At 42.9% G+C, this 21,377-nt stretch overlaps 1 protein-coding gene across 1 annotated transcript; it reads left to right on the top strand.

The window, feature by feature from the left end:
* Window positions 1-4,142: 4,142 nt before the first annotated feature.
* Window positions 4,143-21,150, top strand: FEM1B (fem-1 homolog B). Its single transcript, XM_079768088.1, has 2 exons — window positions 4,143-5,043; window positions 15,105-21,150. The coding sequence occupies exons 1-2, from the start codon at window positions 4,796-4,798 to the stop codon at window positions 16,738-16,740; spliced, it is 1,884 nt and encodes a 627-aa protein (XP_079624214.1). The 5' UTR covers window positions 4,143-4,795; the 3' UTR covers window positions 16,741-21,150.
* The last annotated feature ends 227 nt before the right edge of the window (window positions 21,151-21,377 follow it).

Consider the following 21,377-nt stretch of genomic DNA (forward strand, 5'->3'; position numbering starts at 1 on the left):
CTTTGGAAAGCAGCCTTATCCTGTTTACACATTCTCTTCAGATTTGCACAATCTGACCACAGATATGTTGCCTGCCAAGCCCAGGTAAATACAGGCAGCCAAGTACTCTCCAGTCAGCCAATGCTACTGAACAACCAAAGGATCCCAGAACCCTATACTGTACTAGACAACTGTGATAACCATAGAAGAGCAACTCAAGGCTCCTGGCCTTGGACTGTGGAGCAGAAGTGTATTCCTACCTGGTGGAGGAGGCCATGCAGTGCAAGCTCTGAGCCCTTCTCTAGCATGACTCTGGGTCTAGTTACCCCTCCTAGCACCTACCCAGCTACACCCTGAATTGAGGTGTCAGCACCAGGACGAACTCTAATTTATCTTACAAGGGTGAGAGGAGGAAGAAGGAAGTCTCTTATTCAGCATTGAAGAGCTGGATGAACCGGGTATTCTTCAGAAAATAAAACTGAAGGGAAAAAGGTGCCCATGTTTGGATCACCTTCTTCAAAGAGTCAGGTGAAAAAAGACTGATGATGCAGGGCAAAAGGCTGTGTGTGTGTGTGTGTGTGTGTGTGTGTGTGTGTGTGTGTAGGAGCGGGGTGGGTGGGGGTGGAGAAAGAGAGACGGAGTGAGGAAGTAGAGGAAGAGGTTAATGAAGGCTGAGGGAGAGGGAGAGGTAAGTGAGGGAAGAGGAGGCCTGGTTGCTCTCAGAGCCAAGGAAGACAGCTCTCGGATCACTCATCTGAATGTGTCGCTGCCAAGTCTCCAGAGGCCAAAAAGCCTGGGTCAGCCTGTCCAGAACTGGATCTTCTAATCCTGAAGCCCCAGAATGGAACCACCCACCTCCCACCTCTTTTTTTTTTTTTTTTAAATATATTTTATTGATTTTTTACAGAGAGGAAGGGAGAGGGAGAGAGAGCTAGAAACATCAATGAGAGAGAAACATCGATCAGCTGTCTCCTGCACACCCCCCACTGGGGATGTGCCCACAACCAAGGCACATGCCCTCGACCGGAATCGAACCCAGGACCCTTCAGTCCACAGGCTGACGCTCTATCCACTGAGCCAAACCGGTCTCGGCCTCCCACCTCTTTTCCACCAGCATTTCAGAGACTCCCATCTCATATTCTGCCCTCATTTCCAACATTATTTTTGTTTAATATGGTAAGGGGTGAGGGGACAATGTTTGTGTCGGGAATGGCAAATAGGTAAAGTCACGTTGCAGAACGGAGGAAAGAATTTGAGAAGTGGCCCAAACTCCCACCAATAGCTCTGCAACTGAGGTGAGGCTTTTACCAACTAGGACTGGACTGGTGGGGTTCAAATAAAATAATGTATGTAAACTTGTTGAGCCTAGCCCTGTCCCTTGGGACCAAATAAATACATTTGTTCTTTCTCTGTGGTAGATAATGTCCTTGGCTTGGGGATGAAGGAGGTGAGGGTGTTGGGGGCGGGGGGGGGGAAGGAAGTAACTTCTATATTGAACATGTACTTTTTTTAAAAAAATATATTTTGTTGATTTTTCACAGAGAGGAAGGGAGAGGGATAGAGAATTAGAATCTTCGACCAGCTGCCTCCTGCACACCCCCCACTGGGGATGTGCCCGCAACCAAGGTACATGCCCTTGACCGGAATCGAACCTGGGACCCTTCAGTCGCAGGCCAACGCTTTATCCACTGAGCCAAACCGGTTAGGGCGAACATGTACTTTTTGTGACTGCCCCAGGAGCATCACCACGACCACTCCTAACCATCTTAGTTCAAGACCTTTTCTCCTCAATGGACTTCCTGCTTCTACCCTTGCCTCCCAGAGTTGACTCTCCACACAGCAGCCACAGTGATCTTTATAAAAATGTTAGAGACCCAGTGCACGAAATTCGTGCTGTGGGGGGAGGTCCCCTCAGCCCAGCCTGCATTCTCTCCAATCTGGGACATCCCTCTCACAATCCTGGACTGCTGGCTCCTAATTGCTCACCTGCCTGCCCCTAACTGCCCCCTGCTGCTGGCCTGGTCGCTCCTAACTGCCCCCCCTGCTGGCCTGGTGGCCCCCAACTGCCTCCCTGGTTGCTCCCAACTGTCCCCCCTGCCAGCCTGGTCGCCCCCAACTACCCCCCTCGCCAGCCTAGTCGCTCCTCACTGCCCCCCTGCCAGCCTAATCTCCCCCAACTACCCCCTCTGCTGGCCTGGTCACCCCCAGCTGCACTCCCCCTGCTGGCCTGGTTGCTCCTAACTGCCTCCCCCGCCCCGCCAGCCTGGTCACCCCTTACTGCCTCCCCTGCCAGCCTGGTCACCCCAAACTGCCTCCCACCCCGCCAGCCTAGTCGCCTCTTACTGCCCCCCCTGCTGGCCTAGTCGCCCCCAACTGTCCCTCCTGCAGGCCTGGTCGCCCCCAACTGCCCTGCAAGCCTGGTCACCCCACACAGTCTGCTTGTTCAGTCGTTTGGTCGTCCCTCACTAACCTCCCTGCTGGCCTGGTCGCCCCATGCAGCCTGCTTGTTCAGTCGTTTGATTGTCCCTCATTAACCCCCCTGCCGGCCTGGTTGTAGGCAGCCATCTTGTGAGGGCTGAGGGTCAATTTGCATATTATCTCTTTATTATATAGGATAAATTGCATTTTTTAAAAATTTAAAATTTTTTTTATTGTTTAAAGTATTACATGTAGTAGTACATATATCTCCTTTTGTTTCCCCATTGACCTTCCCCAGCCTCCCCTACCCCTGTCGTATACCCTCACCACTCCCCCTCCCCCCTCCCAGTGTCTTGTGTCCATTTGTTGTGCTTATATGCATGCATACAAGTCCTTTGGTTGATTTTGGCACTCTCCTGTTTAAAACTCTTCAAATGTCCCCATCACACTTTAAAAAATATATTTTTATTGATTTCAGAGAAGAAGGGAAAGGGAGAGAGAGATAGAAAATCAATGATGAGAGAGAATCATTGATCAGTTGCCTCCTGCTCACCCCACACTGGGGATTGAGCTCACAACCCGGCATGTGCCCCGACTGGGAATCAAACTGTGACCTCCTGGTTCATAAGTCCACACTTAACCACTGAGCCACGCCGGCCGGGTCCCCATCACACTTTTAAGAGTAGAAGTTAAATACTTTACTATAGGTTACTAGGCCCTAACAAGATGGACTCTGCTGACTTTATCGCCTATGGCCCCCTCTGCTGCAGTTGCACTGACCTTTGTTTCTAAGCTCATCAAGACTGTTGTTGGGCCTCAGGGCTTTTGCACTGGCTATTCCCTCTGCCTGGAATTCCCTCTGTTCTAGTTACCTGTCACGGAGGTCCTGACTCACCACCTACACGAAATTAGCCCCGCCACATCCCTTCATTCCATTGGCTTCATAGCAAATGGTAATGATGCTCAATCAGTCTTGTCTGTCATTTGTGTACTTGCTTATTGTCTGTTTTCCCACCACACAGCCCTGAAGGGAGGGCACTGTATCTATCTGGTCCACCACGGAATCTCTAGTGCTAAGCAGAGCCTGGCACATAGATCCCTAGCAGTTGTTGGATAAATGATCTTTTAAAATCCTAAATCTTGTGACATATGTGCAAAAGGGACTTCAGGCTCAGGACCAGAGCTCTGTTCTGTCTGAACACAGCGGTCGCCTTCCTTCCCAGGACGCGCCAGGCCACTGGGAGCAGCTCCCGACCTTTCTGCACACCCAATGCCCCTCTCCAGGGAGGACGGGGAGGGCTTCCAGAACCTCTCAGAGCCCGGTGCGGCGGCCCTCAAAGTCGTCCCACATTTCGGGGGCTCAAAGAAGCCGCCCTTTTCCAAATATGGACCCTGCCTGGTGCCCGAACCCCCTCTCTGAGCCTGCAATCAGGGGCAGAGTATGGGGGACATCTGGGGGTGTCTATGGTAAAAATGGGGCGGGCCCCCCCGGTCCACCGGTAGTAACGGTTCAGTGCCCTCCCTCCGTTCCTCGTCTCTGGCTAGGGACCCCCCAGGCCAATGTGGGGGCGAGAGGCAGGCGCCAGGCATCAAGGACAATGAGGACATGGAGGCCCGGATGGGGATGGGCGAATTTCGCGCAGCAGAACCTTTCTTCACCAAGGCCTGGTTTCCCGGCCGGCCCGCTTTGGAAGAGACACCGCACTTAACCGTCCCTCGCGCTCGCACCCTCCCCCCTCCCGGCCCAGTCTGCAGAGGCTCGCCTTTCTCTCCGCCCGCGGGTCGGGGCTGCTGCCGCGGGCGCGTTCCGCATCGCTCCGGGGGCCCCCAGGCGCGGAGCTCCGAAGCCACCGACAGCTTCTGGCACTTCTGAGCTGCGGTGGGCGAGGGCCCGCGCGCTCCCTCCAGCTGGGGAGGCCGGAGAACAGAGGCGGAGGCAGTTTCAGGCCTTAGGCCCGGCGGACCGGGTCCAGTGAGACGCGCCCATCCTTCGCCTAACCGGGCGCGCGCGGTCCTCTTGGGACCTCCCCGGCGACCCGTAGTTCGGACACGCGCTTGTCGCAGGCCGCAGGAAGGAGGGGTCCAGTCTGAGGCCTGGGGCGACGGCCGCTATGGAGATCACCTCGGCCCAGGGCCCGCGCCAGGAGCCTTGGGGGCGGCCCTGACCGCCCTCCTCCCTGCCGGGGCCGGGTCGCGGACGTGCCCCCCGCGGCCGCCCGCCACCTCTGCCTCTCCGCCCTCCCCGGGCCGCGCTGCTGCCTGGGCGCGGCGGCGGCGGCGGCGCCCTGTTGAATGGGCTGTGAGGGCCCAGGTTTGTAGCGCTGGCGAACGCGGCCTCCGGGGGCGCAAGGCAACAGCAGCGGTGGCGACCAAACGGGTGTTGGAGTTGGCGGCGGCCATGGAGGGCCTGGCTGGCTATGTATACAAGGCGGCCAGCGAGGGCAAGGTGCTGACCCTAGCCGCCTTGCTTCTCAACCGGTCTGAAAGCGACATCCGCTATCTGCTGGGCTATGTCAGCCAGCAAGGAGGGCAGCGCTCTACGCCCCTTATCATCGCAGCCCGCAATGGCCACGCCAAGGTGGTGCGCTTGCTGTTAGAACATTACCGGGTGCAGACTCAGCAGACTGGCACCGTCCGCTTCGACGGGTAGGTACTTCCCAGCTCCGGCCTCCCCTCCTAGGCGCGCGGACCGACCGATTCTTGGTCCCTCCCCTCCCCCACTCTTTCATGGAGGTATCCCTTGTCCCTTTTTGTACCTCTTCCTGCCCCATTCATGCCCACTTCATCTTCCGGGGCTAATACTCCATCCCATGTTTTGCTGCTCACCCTCATCGGCCCCAACATCTTATTTCCTCTGTAGGTAAATAGCCACACCCTCTGTTTTGATGTCTGATAGTTTATTCTTCTCTAGATAGTCTGTGAGCAAGCAGTATGAAGGAGGTGGCTGCCTTTTCAGGTTTTGCCTTGATCAGTACAGAGGTTGTCACCGACATCAGAAATTAACGAGGTCAGCAGTTAACATTGAAGACCTCTCATGAGTTATTTGTCCAACCAGTTTTTACCCCTTCAAGTTAGTGGGCCTGTGAAGCCCTCAGTGGCTTTGCTGGGGCCTTAGTGTCAAAACAAGCCCCTAGGGCCAGCAGCAGCACCGCTTCCTGAGGGATTGGTCACGCAGTCAGACATCCCCAGACAGGACTGACATTCCACATTGCAGGGGCTAGATATATTGGCCGTAAAAATGGCACTGAACCATGGTTAGATTACATGTTATCTGGTGATATTGTGGGGAAGCTTTATAATTTACTGTTTTTCATGGTGGGGAGTTCAAAAATTCATATTGTCAAAGTTAAAACTTGCCCTTTGGGTTTAATTGTACATTTTGGGGGGTATGCTAATGTTGAACACAGAATTGTAAGGTTTGACATTATTCTCTTTTCTGTGCTGGATGATTATAAAGTGTTTTACAGATTACAACTGCGTAAGGATTTTGCTTCATTGATTGCATTTGTTTTTGTTGACTTGTGCCAGAACTTAAGCTGTTTTAATATTTTCTTTTGAGGTAGGTGTAGTCCAAGCATAAAGATAACGTATTTCTAGTTTTGGTGATAGAAAACTGCTTGGTTAAAACATGATTAAAAAAATCACTTCTTGAAGATAACTAGGGCATTGTTGAATTTTGATTGATTCTTTTTTAGGTTTGAATAATAAAGGCCTTTCCTTCTGTTTTAGATGAGAAGAAGATATTTTAGAGTATTACATTTTAATGAAATGATAGCCCATGGGTGGTGGTTAATCTTTGCTACTACCTCTCTAGACATTAAGGAAATGATTTTTTTCATGTTAACCAAAGATGGCACCCTGATTCATGTTTGCTTTCCCGTACTGGCTTCTGTAGCTCCCTGTATTCCCAAAGCCTTGCCTGTATCCAGAGGAGTGAAGCAGATAGACCCCTGAACTTCCTGCACCATTCCAGTTGTATAGGCACATGCATCCACTGAGATAAGAATCTCTGCAAAACAGTCCTTGGGAACAGTGCTGCTAATGAACTTGTTAAGGCCTATTTGGATGAGGGAAGAATAGTGGGGAGAAAACATAGTTTTCTAAAGCATTTGGAAAAGCTTTGCTTTTACCACTGTCTTTCTTAACCATCAAAGAGAAAATTATTTTGAGATGGCAATTAAAAGACCTTGAAATGATTAGAAATCCAGCCTGTTTTGTGGCTTACCTTGCCCAGTAATCTGCACTGGCCTGTGAAATTAAGGGGTTCAGTGAGCAAACATTTACTGAACACCTACTGTGTGCCAGGCTCTGTGGTATTAATTGGGTAGGCAGAGATGATTAACACACTGTTCCCACTGTGTAGGAAGACAGTCTAGTTAGGCGGGGGAGAGATAGATATATCAATGAGTAATTGCAGATGCTGTGCCATTTAGAAATCTTTTGGACTACTGAGGAGCACAGGAAGAGGAAGTGCTCAGCTTTGGGGGAACCAGGGAAGGCTTCATAGCCAGGCGATGCTTGAGCTGAGTCTTAAAAGGATTGTAGGAAGTGAAGAAGAGGGTCAGCAGCATAATGTAGTTGCAGTGACAAGTGTTTTAGTGCAGTTGCAGGAAGGGATTCAAGCCAGGGAAATTAAGACTGAGATTGTGGGAGACAAGAGGGGTGGAGGCCAGATTTTGATGATCCTTGTGTAAAGTATCAAGAGTCAGACTGGTGAGACTCAAGTCACAAACATTTCTATCATTCATGATTTCCTCTGAGCCTTCTTGAAGCTTTTTTGTTTATGGATTATTACAGTTATGAATTTATTGATGGCTATGATAAAATAGTTTAGTATTTATTTTATTTATTAAATGCCTATGATGGGCCTAGCCCTGTGCCACATTCTGTGGAAGATTCAGAAAAAATGTAAAGTTCCTACTTTTGACTAATTAACAAAGGAGAATTGAAGTTTATGGCCACTTTTCTGCCCACTCACAGGACTCTGAGATTATTGTGCAGTTTATCCCAGTCATTGTAGCATTTCAGAACTAGATAGAGTGTTATAGTAAATGTGATGATTTCACTTTGCGCTCATTCCAGACATTGTGAAAATGTTAGCCTGAGGTGTTCACAGTATGAAGCTCACTCATCCCTTAGGGGCTGGCTTTTGAGGTACTTAGTTAGACTCCCATTTTTATTTATTTTTGCCTATTTATTTAAAAATATTTTATTGATTTTAGAGAGGAAGGGAGAGGGAGAGAGATAGAAACATCAATGATGAGAGAGATTCATTGATTGGCTGCCTCCTGCACGCTCCCTACTGGGGATTGAGCCCACAACCTGGGCATGTGCCCTTGGCTGGAATCGAACCCGGGACCCTTCAGTCCGAAGGCTGAAGCTGTATCCATTGAGCCAAACCAGCTAGGGCAATTTTTTTTTTATTTTTAAATATATTTTTATTGATCTCAGAGAGGAAGGAAGAGGGAGATAGAAACATCAGTGATGAGAGAATCATTGATTGGCTGCCTCCTGCATGCACCCCACTGGGGATTGAGCCCGCAACCCGGGCATGTGCCCTTGACTGGAATCGAACCTGGCACCCCTCAGTCTGCAGGCCGACGACGCTCTGTCCATCGAGCCAAACTGGCCAGGGCCCTATTTTATTTTTTTAATTGAATTTATTGGTGTGACAGCCTATCTAATAAAAGAGTGATATGCAAATTAACCGTCATTCTGTGACAAAGATGGCCGCGCCCATAGCGGCCGAGGCGGGACGCTGATGGCTTTGCCCTAGCAACGTGAGCCCAGTAGGCAAGCGCGGCCCGCAGGCAGCACCCAGCAGGGCCTGCTTGTCCATTGCTGTGGTGTGGAGCAGGCAGACCCCGCAGAGAGCAGAGAACCATGGGGAATGGGCCTAAGTTGTCAGTAGGACATCCCCTGAGGGCTCCTGGATGGAAAGGGTGCAGGTCGGGCTGAGGACCCCCCCACCCCACTCCCCGTGCATGAATTTCGTGCACTGGGCCTCTAGTTGGTTAATAAAATTGTATAGGTTTCAGGTGTACAATTCTATAATACATCATCTGTTATTGTTGAGTGGTCACCACCTCAAATCAAGTCTCCTTCCATCTCCATTTATCTTCTCTTTAGCCTCTTCTGTCTTCCCCTATCCCCTTTCCCTGTGGTAATTACCATACCGTTGCCTGTGTCTATGAAGTGTTTTTTCTTAATCCCTTCACCTTTTTCACCTGTGGTACATTTATACAACGAAATACTACTCGGCCGTGAAAAAGGAAATCTTACCCTTTGTGACAACATGGATGGACCTGAGGAGTATTATGCTAAGTCAGTGGTCGGCAAATTGTGGCTCGTGAGCCACATGCGGTTCACAAGCCGTGGTTTGCCGCTCTGTTGACTAAAGATTTGCCGACCACTGCTAGGGAAAAACACTTAAAAAACAGTTTAATAATGTACTAATGTCTTTAACCTGAAGTCAAAACTTCTGGGAAAGGGTAATGCCTTTTGCAGTGGTCGGCAAACTCATTAGTCAACAGAGCGGCAAACCGAGGCTCGCGAGCCGCATGTGGCTCACGAGCCGCAGTTTGCCGACCACTGTGCTAAGTGAAATAAGCCATTTAGAAAAAGACAAGTACCATATGATTTCACTTATGTGTGGAATCTAATGAACAAAATAAACTAGCAAACAAAACAGAAACAGACTCAGAGACAAGTAACAGACTTACAGCTGTGTGTGTGTGTGTGTGTGTGTGTGTGGCGGGAGGGAGGGGCGGGGGGAGATGGTTGTGTTTTGGGGTTTGAGTGAAAAAGGTGAATGGATTAAGCCAAACCCCCATCTTTATAGTCCATTGACATTTGAGACCCATGGCCAGGGGGAACAAATAGTCTTTCCCAACTTTTAGTTACTTATGTATCGTCTTCATAATTTTTTTGCCAAATTGTTTACCACCTCTTCTGTTATTTGCCTAATATTAAAAACAAAACAAAACACAGTCTCACTTCTTAGCTTTATCCTAAGCAACAGTATCAGTATAATTATGGGCTTGACATGGTATGTTGTGTGTGTGTGTGTGTGTGTGTGTGTGAGAGAGAGAGAGAGAGAGAGAGAGAGAGAGAGAAAGAGAGAGAGAGGAGAGAGAGAGAATAAAAACATTAAAAATGTAAAGAAAAGGTCTATGTTTTGCCTAAAAACTTCTATAATACCTTAGGAAACAAAAGTAGATTCATCATAGAACTTCAACAGGGAAGGGATTACCCTCCCAGATTAAGTTCCATGATGATACTTGAGTCGTTATTCATATATTTGGGAGTAACATTTGAAATAGTTTTACTTATGTCTTACTATGTGAAGGATAAAATGGACACAGATGACTGGATAAGAAGAAAAGTTATGAGTGGGAATGAAAGAACCTTTAGTTGGAGAATGGGAAGATGTTAAGAATGTTACCGAAATGGAAACAGAACAAAGGCTAGGTGTCATGTGATCACACAATATTGTGTTGACTTGAGTGCTCAGGGCCTGACTGCTCTGTGCTAGAATTTATAGGAACCCTATAACTAGGAGAGGTTTGCTGACATAGATGGGAAGGAGAGCAGGACCTCTGGGAATTCTGAGGCTTTTTGTTGAGTGCTTTTACTTTTAAAGACAGTGCTACTACCCTAGCCAGTTTGGCTCAGTGGATAGAGCATCTATCAGCCTGTGGACCAAAGGGTCCCAAGTTCGATTCCGGTCAAGGACACATACCTTGGTTGCAAGCTCCTGGCCCTGGTGGTGGTGGTGGTGGTGGTGAAGGGGCGGGCGGGGGGGGGGGGGGTCGGAAAGCATGCGGGAGGCAACCAATTGATGTGTTTCTCTGACATTGATGTTTCTCTTAGTCTCTCCCTTTCCCTTTCACTCTCTAAAAATCAATGGAAAAATATCCTCAGGTGAGGATTAAAAAAAAATATAGCAAAGGAGTGAGGAATAAGATATCCTAGGAGAAGAAACTAAATGAGATGAATGCAAAAAAAACAAAACACAAACAAACAGAAAAAAACAACAAAACAAGACAGTGCTACTACTAATATTTTTAATGAATGTCCAGTTAGAGGAAAGGCATGAGAGTCACATCATTTGACTTCATTAAGAAGTCATTGCCAGTATATATTTCCAGGAGCTGTGTTTGATCTAATAAATGATTTTAAGGACTTTGGTTAGAATAAAGTGCTGATTATTTACATTTAATGAGTTTTTATTTCCATTTCAAATGCTTGAACCAGACATTTTTTTATTTCAAATTGAACCAGAAAATAGTTAAGCTTAATTTTGTGAACAGAAATGTTATTTTTTATTGTGAAGTGTTTCCATCATCTGATGTATACATTTTGTGTAAAAAAGTGAATATTAGATTATAGTTTCTTGATTTTTAATATGAAATAATAGAAAGTTGCGTTGCAGTTTTGGACTGAGTTTAGAAAGGTCATGGTTTTATAGAGTGCTTCGCCTATAGGCACTAAGTAAGTATTGCATTAATTTTATTATTTTCTGTTATAAATGTGTTTAGTATTTTGTTTGAGGCAGTGTATGCTTATAATTTTAGCTGAATTTGATGGAAAAAGGAATGTCATAGATGTTAGGATTATAATTCTTTTTAATATCTTTAATATTTTTGTTTATATGTAGAAATTAAAATTTTACTATGGCTAATGTTTCTGGAGGACTAGTCATTTTATAATATACCAGAGGCCCAATGCACAAAATTCATGTAAGAGTAGGCCTTCACAGCCGTGGAGGCTGTCTCGATCCCTCACTCAATCCCTTGCAACCGCATTGTCTGCCTTGATTCCAGGGCTGTAGCCCCGGCTTCGTCCTGATGGCCTTCAGGATAGCCGTTCGGTCAATTTGCATATTGCGCTTTTATTATTATAGATTGCAGTGAATTTGTTTTGGTGATAAACTATTTAAGGAATTGTAATTGCCTCAGTGAAAATAGGTCATGGAAATTTTTTTGAGGTAGCGTGCTACAAAAAATATAGAAAAATGGAAATTATTAGGCTATACCAGGAAAAGTATTAAAATATTGCAAAAACCAAGTGAAGTATATACTTATAATTTAATTTTTTCTCTTACATAATTCTTGAAATTTGAGGGCAGAAAATATTTTAATCATTTTTTTCTCTTTTTAAGCTTTAAAATGGCTTCTCAATTTCTACACATGTGGATGCATCTGCTAAGATTTTGATTGCATCAGATCTATAGGTCATTTTGAGGGAGAATTGATATCTTAGCACTTTTGAGTCTTCTAAACCATGAACATGGACTATTTCTCCATTTATTTAGGTCTTTAATTTATCCTGAATGTTTTGTAGTTTTCATGTAAAGGTCTTACACATTTTTTTCATTAGATTTATTACTAGATATTTTCTGGTGTCTGGTATTTTTTTTTTTTTTTGACAGTGAAAGACAAACTTTTTGAAGTTTGTGTTAACAATGACAATAAAAATGTAATAAATGAATTTTAATTGTTTGCAGAAGTACAGTTGGAAACCACTAAAACATATGTATGTAATGTCTTATTTTGTTATTCATTCTTTAGTTTAAAAAATTATGTGGCACTTAAAAAATAAAAAGTTTGAGAGGGCTTCTAAATTTTTTTGAGATTTATCTCAATATTTAAAATGCACAGATCTTAAGTGTGCAGTTAGGTGAGTTTTTTTCCTATCTACCCATGTAGCTACTATCTAGATCATGATATAGGATATTTTCAGTAGCTTTAAGCCTCTTCCCAGTCAGTCCTACATCCTTCCTCATAGGCTTTACTTTTTTTTTAAAAATATATTTTTATTGATTTTAGAGAGGAAGAAAAAGGGAGAGAGAGAGAGAGAAAAACATCAATGATGAAAGAGAATCATTGATCGGCTGCCTCCTGCACGCCCCACTCTGGGGATCGAGCCCACAACCCGAGCATGTGCCTTGACTGGAATCGAACCTGGGACCCTTCAGTCCCCAGGCCGACGCTCTATCCACTGAGCCAAACCAGCTAGGGCGAGAAGGCTTTGCTTATAAACATTTTGTGTCATTATTTGAAAAGTGATTGCTTTTGAATTATCAGTGGGTTTTTTATATTCAGCAGAAATAATAGATAGTGTTGTTTTTTTGGGTATTGTTAATTGGGGTTAATCTATGACATTTATACCAGGAGGATTGTACTCTTTTACTTCATGGGAAGTATAGGTTGAGCTGAGTTATAAGGTTGTATGGTGAGAAACTCAGCAGTTAGGTGTTTGGTAATTAATTGCTCTAGAGAATATTGCTTTTGATTGACCTTTTTCTTTAACTTTCAAATAGGTATATTTAGTGATTGTAGCATAGTAGATTTAACTATCTCCAGCAAATATCTACTTTTAGGGTTGATAGTAATATGATGAAAAGTTGGGGAAAAATTGAAATGAAAAAGTGGGAAAGATTGGCTTCCTAGCAAGCTAATTTTATTTATTTATTTATTAAATATATTTTTATTGATTTCAGAGAGGAAGGGAGAGGGAGAAGAGATAGAAACATCAGTGATGAGAGAGAATCATTGATTGGCTGCTTCTTGTGTACCCCACACTGGGGATCGAGCCTGCAACCCGGGCTTATAGTGTGTCCCAGATTGGATAGGGTACAGGCTTGACTGAGGGACAACCCCCTCCAGTTTTATATAAGTAATGAATCTGGCACATATTAAACACTCAGTAATTAAGTGGTGACTGTGAAGCCACACCGTGCAATCATAAACTGAAGGTCAGGGAAGATGCCTACTTGGTTTTCGAATAGTACTACTGATAGTCGTTTCCTGCTATTAGTGTTTTTTCCCCCAGTGGCTTAGTTGAGGAACACACATAGAGGCACAATATGTGCGTGTGCGTGCACACACACACACACACACACAATTTTTTAATAGTTGTTATTGATTTTTAGAGAGAGAGGAAGGTAGAGCGTAAAATCAGCTGCCTCCTGTATGACTTTTACTGGGGATTGAGCTGGCAACTCAGGCATGTGCCCTGATTGGGAATCAAACCGTCAACATTTCGATGCACGGGTGGACACGCAACCAACTAAGCCACATCGGCCAGGGTATACATACTAGTATATATTTTTTAAACTTTTAAATTGGAGTATAACATAAGAGAGACAGATACATAAAAGTACATATTTACAAAGTCCCCTTTGTGCTTCCTGTCATTCACTTCCTCTTCCTAAAGGTAACCAGTATCCTGACTAATGACACTACAGATAGATATGTAAATGTAATAATATAGTATGTACTATGTTCTATTGACTGCTTATGCTCAGCATCATGTTTATGTGATCCATCCATTTTGTTGTGGGAGCAGTAATTGTTTCATTCTCTTTTCTATATTAGAGTAGGTATGTATAATATTTGGTTAGCTTAGATAATCTTAGGGCAAAGTTATCTGCTTAAATACTTTTCTCTCTAAAGCAGTTTCTAACACAGTGAAACCTTTGAGATTGGGTTGCTTTCTTACTGACTTACTGAGAGAAGCTGGTACCTGGGGGTTACTGGGAAGGAGGAACATGCACATGGCCTGGGGATCGAGCCTGCAACCCGGGCTTATGGTGTGACTGAGAATCAAACCATGACCTCCTAGGTCATAGGTCAACACTCAACCACTGAGCAAGCTAATCATACCTAATAAAATGGTAATATGGAAATTACCATCACTCCGCTATGCCCACGATTGGGCCGTTGGGTGGCTGGGGGCGGGACTCGGGGTGGCTGATTGTGTGGCTGCCCACACCAGTTTTCCGCCAGCACCAGTTTTCCTCTGGCCACCCGCCGATTGGAGTGCCTCCCGCCAGCGCGATTGGCCACCCAGAGTTTCTCCACCAGCAGCGCTGGAGGAACTCAGGGGGCCGATCCGGGAGGCGCTCCGATGGGCGGGTGGCCAGAGGAAATGGCACTGGAGGAACTCAGGGTGGCCGATCCGGGAGGCGCTCCGATGGGCGGGTGGCCAGAGGAAATGGCACTGGAGGAACTCGGGGTGGCTGATCGCGCTGGAGGCCAGAGGAAACGGCGCTCCGATCAGCGGGTGGCCAGAGGAAAACTGGTGCTGGCAGAAAACTGGTGCCAGCAGCCAGGTGAAGGAAGGTCTTTTGCACGAAACTTTGTGCAACGGGCTTCTAGTTTTATATAAGAGCTAGTGTTATCAGGATTTACCCCAGCATGTAGCTGAGGCCACTGGGTTTGGAAGGCGCGGTTCAAGAGGGCTTTTAAGCAGCCTAGAGCTCCAGAGGGGGAAAAAGAGCACGGCTTAACCATAGAGATGGCTTAACCTTTTGCCCTAATTAAATATATATATATCTATATATATATATGTATATATGAGCTAGTGTATCAGTGTGGTAGTAAAGAAGTTACATATCTCCATTCATTTCCTCTATCTGAAATTTATTTACTTTAGCTAGTAGAAAGTTGGTGATGTTTTGAAAAGTGTATATGCTTTAGTAGTAAACTAATAACTCATGTTTATTGAGGTCATACTAGTTACAGATTCTATGCATAGTGCTTTACTTAAATTACCTGGTTTTATTTTCACCAAAAATAATGTTTTTTTAAATATTCTGTAGATTGAAGTTTTGGTCAGTAGAAATGAATCCATTCTTTAAATTTATCTTTAAATTTATGTGGCCTCCATTTTCTGACTGTTGTTCTTTTCATTAATAATAGGTATGTCATTGATGGTGCCACTGCACTATGGTGTGCAGCAGGAGCAGGACATTTTGAAGTTGTTAAACTTCTAGTCAGTCATGGAGCCAACGTGAACCATACTACAGTAACTAACTCGACCCCTCTGCGGGCAGCTTGCTTTGATGGCAGACTGGACATTGTGAAATACTTGGTTGAAAATAATGCCAACATCAGTATTGCCAACAAGTATGACAACACCTGCCTAATGATTGCAGCATATAAGGGACACACTGATGTGGTCAGATACCTTTTAGAACAACGTGCTGATCCCAATGCTAAAGCACATTGTGGAGCCACAGCATTGCACTTTGCAGCTGAAGCTGGGCACATAGATATTGTGAAAGAGCTGATAAAATGGCGTGCTGCTATAGTAGTGAATGGCCATGGGATGACACCATTAAAAGTGGCTGCCGAAAGCTGTAAAGCTGATGTCGTCGAACTGTTGCTCTCTCACGCTGATTGTGACCGAAGAAGTCGGATTGAAGCTTTGGAACTCTTGGGTGCCTCCTTTGCAAATGACCGTGAGAACTATGACATCATGAAGACATACCACTATTTATATTTAGCCATGTTGGAAAGATTTCAAGATGGTGATAACATTCTTGAGAAAGAGGTTCTCCCACCAATCCATGCTTATGGGAACAGAACTGAATGTAGAAATCCTCAGGAACTGGAATCCATTCGACAAGACAGAGATGCTCTTCATATGGAAGGCCTTATAGTTCGGGAACGGATTTTAGGTGCTGACAATATTGATGTTTCCCATCCCATCATTTATAGGGGAGCTGTCTATGCAGATAATATGGAATTCGAACAGTGTATCAAGTTGTGGCTTCATGCCCTGCACCTCAGACAGAAAGGTAACAGGAATACCCACAAGGATCTTCTTCGATTTGCTCAAGTTTTCTCACAGATGATACATTTGAATGAAACTGTGAAAGCACCAGATATAGAATGCGTTTTGAGATGCAGTGTTTTGGAAATAGAACAAAGTATGAACAGAGTAAGAAATATTTCAGATGCTGATGTCCACAGTGCTATGGACAATTATGAATGTAATCTCTACACCTTTCTGTATTTAGTGTGCATCTCCACCAAAACACAGTGCAGTGAAGAAGATCAGTGCAAAATTAACAAGCAGATCTACAACCTGATTCACCTTGATCCCAGAACTCGGGAAGGTTTCACCTTGCTGCATCTAGCTGTCAATTCGAATACCCCAGTTGATGATTTCCACACCAACGACGTTTGCAGCTTTCCAAATGCACTTGTCACCAAGCTTCTGCTAGATTGTGGTGCTGAGGTGAATGCTGTGGACAACGAAGGGAACAGTGCCCTTCATATTATCGTTCAATACAACAGGCCCATCAGTGATTTTTTGACCTTGCACTCTATCATCATTAGCCTAGTTGAAGCTGGCGCTCACACTGACATGACAAATAAACAGAATAAGACTCCACTAGACAAAAGTACAACTGGGGTATCTGAAATACTACTTAAAACTCAAATGAAGATGAGTCTCAAGTGCCTGGCTGCCCGAGCAGTTCGGGCTAATGACATTAACTACCAAGACCAGATCCCCAGAACTCTTGAAGAATTTGTTGGATATCATTAAGTGACTGGATATGTAAAATTGTTTAATGTGGTGCTAAAAAGTAAAGAACTTTAATCACAGACAATAGAATTATGTGTTCATAAATTCTACTTTTCTTTCCATTACCCTTTCTCCCTACCCATCCTTTCTTAGTTCTGTATTTGGTCTTCTTGCCTCATATGGTAGTTGATTTCAAATACACTTTAAACAAAGCCACATTGTTTAGGTGTAACTAATATAAGGTGTTTGAATATTGGTCACTTAACTACTTTTCTTTTTCTTTTTTTTTTTTTTTTAAGGAATGAATATAAAATGTTTTGTTTATGTAACAGAGAACATTTCTAATTTGAAGTTGATAATGTTTGAAAAAAATTGCCTACAAAAGTATTTCTGTTAAGCCTTTGTCAGCATGTTATTCTTGTAGCAGTTTTAAGGATTTCATGAAGAAAAACAACTAAAAGTGAACCTTAAAAGTAATGGGATACCCAGGTGTTTTGCACATGCTAAACTGCTGTAGGTAGTTTTCACTCTTTCATTAATTATGTGGAGTGATACAGCACATTATAACATCAGGAGGATTTAAAAAAATATAACTGCAGATCAATCTGAAAAATATGCTTACTTAATAATAGTTACAAATTTATAAAGTTAAATCAATTGAAATTATTGCATTATGCTGGGTGGTATATACCAAGTAGTAATAATCTTAAAGTGACTTTTCAGAAAATATTGATGGACTATTTGCCTTTAGGCTTCAAATTCTAAAATTCTTTGAAGTCTCTGTTTTATTGTAGTTTATCTAAATTGCAGCAGTCTGCATTTGACTCGGCTCACAAACATGTAAAAATTATGAATGCTGTGTTTTCTTATGAAACAAATCGTCACATATAGTTACACATTCTATTTTTTTTTCTTTCTTTCCTCCTGTGTGGTAGTTTTTAAATTTGGAAACTACTTTTCTAGCAGGCATTATCTGTGCCTCCCTATTAAGGTGTGTATGACAGATGAAAGGAACCAGGATATTTTAAATTTTGTTTTCCACTTTAGTCTGTGATAAGAAGTAGAAAAAAATCACTAGTGTGGTATAGGAGAGTAAATATTTTTGATGATGAAAAGAATTTGCAATGCCACTTTGAAAGATAGTTCTGTTTGAGAACTGCACATTTTTCAACCACAAAATGTCACTTATTCCGACAGGTTGTACAGAGGTTTTTATGTTTTTTTGTTTTGTTTTGCTTTAATGGCAACATTTTAAGTGTAAGACTAAAAGATTGTTCTGTGATTATCTTTTAAGCATCACAGAAATTCAAGCAAAGCATACACACCTATTTTTATTGATGTTAAAAATGATAAAGTAAAATTAGCTATATCTGTATTTTTCTCTCTAGTGCCAAATGAATGCCTTAGCTATTCATAGTGCATGGTACTGTAAGTGAAGACCTACAGCTTTTTTGTTTCTTTCATGAAAAGCATTATAATGATGTAGCAACATCAGACATAAAACCTGTAAGGTTTCAATTAACATTTTATGTATGGAAATTGCTTTGTGAAGTATAAGAAAGGTTGCAGTTGGATCAGTAAAAAACATAATGACCAAGCCAAAATCAGCACCTAGGGCCTTAAATAAAATAGAGATACCCCACAAAATGAAATACTTTGAAGGGTGGGAGAGAATGGAAAGGGGGAACTTCAAGAGCTTTTCCCCCCAAGAATGCAAGATACTTTTACAGCTACTGTAGTTATACTAGTACTTCGTGTGTCTTCTTGCTTCAGTTAAGAATGTTTTGATGGTTAATTCTGTCATGGTAATATATTTCTGTTTTTCTAACCTGAGTTTTTACAAGGAAGATTGGTTTAAAGGGAGGTATTTGAATGAACCCTAATTTGAAAATTATTGGCCTTGATCCCCTTGGTGTGAGTCAAGGAAATACTGTACCTTGCTCTTGGCAACTTTAATGGACTGAAAGAGAAAATGCCCATCCTCAAGGTGAGTGAATCACACCTCTCTACAGCTCAGATCAGACCCTGCGTTTTTCAGACTTCAAGGCCTGCTTATTGACAGTCTGAGGCATGGCTGTGATACATGGTATTCATTTGGTTTCATTATTAATGTATGTGATTTTAAACACCAGAAATTCAAATGTCAGATAATGTTGCATGTTTTAAAAATCATTTCATCCCTTTGGCTACCCAGGACCAGCACTCTTTTAGATATTGCTTATTTGTAAAATGAAGATAATGATTATGTGTACATATTTAGACATCAAAACTTAATGATGCTGTTTTTGAGAAGGGAGGACTGAATGCTGGAGAAAGTAAAACTGCTGATTGAAATGCTGACAAAGTTGGAGAAAATTTGAAGACAGTGGAATAAACTATGGACTCTGCTGATGGTAACTGAGATTTTTTTTTTTTACTATAGTATAGTAGTACATGTGTACTACATTGCTAAGGACCTGATTCTGTCTTGTAAAATCAGATATGTTTTGTGAAACACCTGTATAAAACCATTCTTGAAACGTGATCTCCATGCCTGTTTTTTATTTGTTTTTGGTAGAATTTAAAATATGTTTAGCCAAACCCTTCCCAAACTTAAGTTTGTTTTTGATTTTTTTTTTTTAAGGAAAATAAATAGGTAAGAAAGGTGATAGTTCTGTATCTCAGCTCTCTGAGAACTCTAGACTGTCTCCATTTTCCAGCCACTATTGACATTTTATGTTTCTTCTTGGTAGGATTAAGCTTTGGATTGTAAGTCTTCCTTGGTAGCATTACAAATTCAATCAAAACTTCTTTGTCTTGCTTATAACTGTCATATAAATTTGGTTGACCTAAAGGCCCAGGTGGATGAGTGCCTGGGCAAACCATGTGAAACTTGCGAGGTTTTGTGCTTTTAGTAGAGTTGGTAAAATTGAGTTTTTGAGGTTAGGTAACTAACTCAAGAGACGGGCAGCAAATTCATCCCCTCAATTGATAAAGACGGGGGACATTTTTGACAGAATTCTGATACAGCATCGTTTTTTTTTTCAGTTTACTTTGTTTGCATAGCCCCACTACTGTAAGGTTCTTTGCTGTGAGAACTTCAAACAAATTCAAAAGCAAGCTTTGGTCTTGCTTATTTCTGGGAAGGGTTTTATTTCGTGATACTGTTGATTAGTAAGTGGTAATCATGAGAAACTTAGGTGTGATAGCACTGTGTGAAGTAAAAGATGATTTGGGGGCAGTGGATCCCTAAATAACTGCATTTGGCAAGTGTTTTTGAAAATTGAAATCCCAAGGGAACAACACTGTCACTGCAGTTGAGGCAGCTCCTCGATGAATAAGACCATTTGGATTATTCAGGTAGAGCATTTGGGTGAGGAATGAGTTGCTTGACCTTGGGTTACAGTTTGCTGGTTTTAGAAGCAGCCGGTGATTAAACTAGTGAGTAGATGGATAAAAGTATAACGACTTGTTTTTATGGTAGATTTTCTGTAAAAGTCGTAAATGTTCCTTTTCAGGCTAGTCAGATGTACCACTGTACAGATGACTATTCTGTTTTTCCTCACTAACTATACTGTAACATAAAAATGGGTTAAAGAAATTCAAACTCTGTCTTTTGCTCTCTGACAAGTTACTAGTTCATAAGATTTTAAGCTGTGTATCCTACTGTGAAAATGCACAGCTCTGCTCTGGACATCCTCTGGAAAGGAGAAAGCTCCTAACTATGTATGGCACATTGCAGGGCTTTCTCATACATGTCTGGCAGATTTGCCCACATCTCCAGATGGGCTGGGTTATATAGCATCCCCACCCCCAAATATGGGATCTGAAATAAATACTACACTGATAGTGGTGATAGATATATTACTTTTTAAAACTAAAGTAAATGTGGTCTCTAGTCCTAGGTTTGTGGTGTGTTCATTTGTATTAATGTGTAGGGAAGGGACGCATTGACTTGGTGGTTATGGGGAGTGTATCTTGATGTGTGTGCAGGGGTGAGTATTGCTAAACTATTAACAGCTTTTCATTTAGGGGTGAGTCACGTGATGAACGGCCCAATCAGAACAATGAAGGAACGAAGATAAAAGCTTTGCCAAGTGATGAAGTGAACAAGGTTTTGTATGTTTTTAATCAGGTGTTGTGAAATTTGTGCATGGCTTTTTTATTGTTGCATAGTAATTGGTAGAGGAGAAAACATGAGGGAAAAAAACCTCAGCTTTGCTAACCAATTTTTTCAGAGGTACATAGTTGGGGAGTAAAATCTGACTGGCTTTATGTGTTGAAAGTTCCCATTTTTATAATATTCATCCCATCCTGCAATCCTCAATGTATAGGAACTAAATGGTTGTATTCTAGTAATTCACTGTGATTTATAAAAAAACCAGTGATGTTATTCTATTGTGCACTTTTGTCAAACCATTTACGTGACTTTAATAAACTTAGTAAACTTGCTGACTGCACAAGAGGTCTAGTAGTGATTTATATATTGCATGACATTTTCTATTTGAGTTTGACATGTAGAATCATTTTTAATTTCATGGCAATTTATAGTCCTAATAGTTCAGCTAATTTGAAACTAACAAAATTGCTGTGTAAAAAGAAATCGGTGTTTGTGTTCAGTAAATGTTTGAAAAAAACCCCAAAACTACCTCGAAGTTTGTGTCTTTATTATCAGTGTG

Source organism: Cnephaeus nilssonii (assembly GCF_951640355.1).
Source record: "Cnephaeus nilssonii genome assembly, chromosome: 4".
Taxonomy (NCBI): Eukaryota; Metazoa; Chordata; class Mammalia; order Chiroptera; family Vespertilionidae; genus Cnephaeus; species Cnephaeus nilssonii.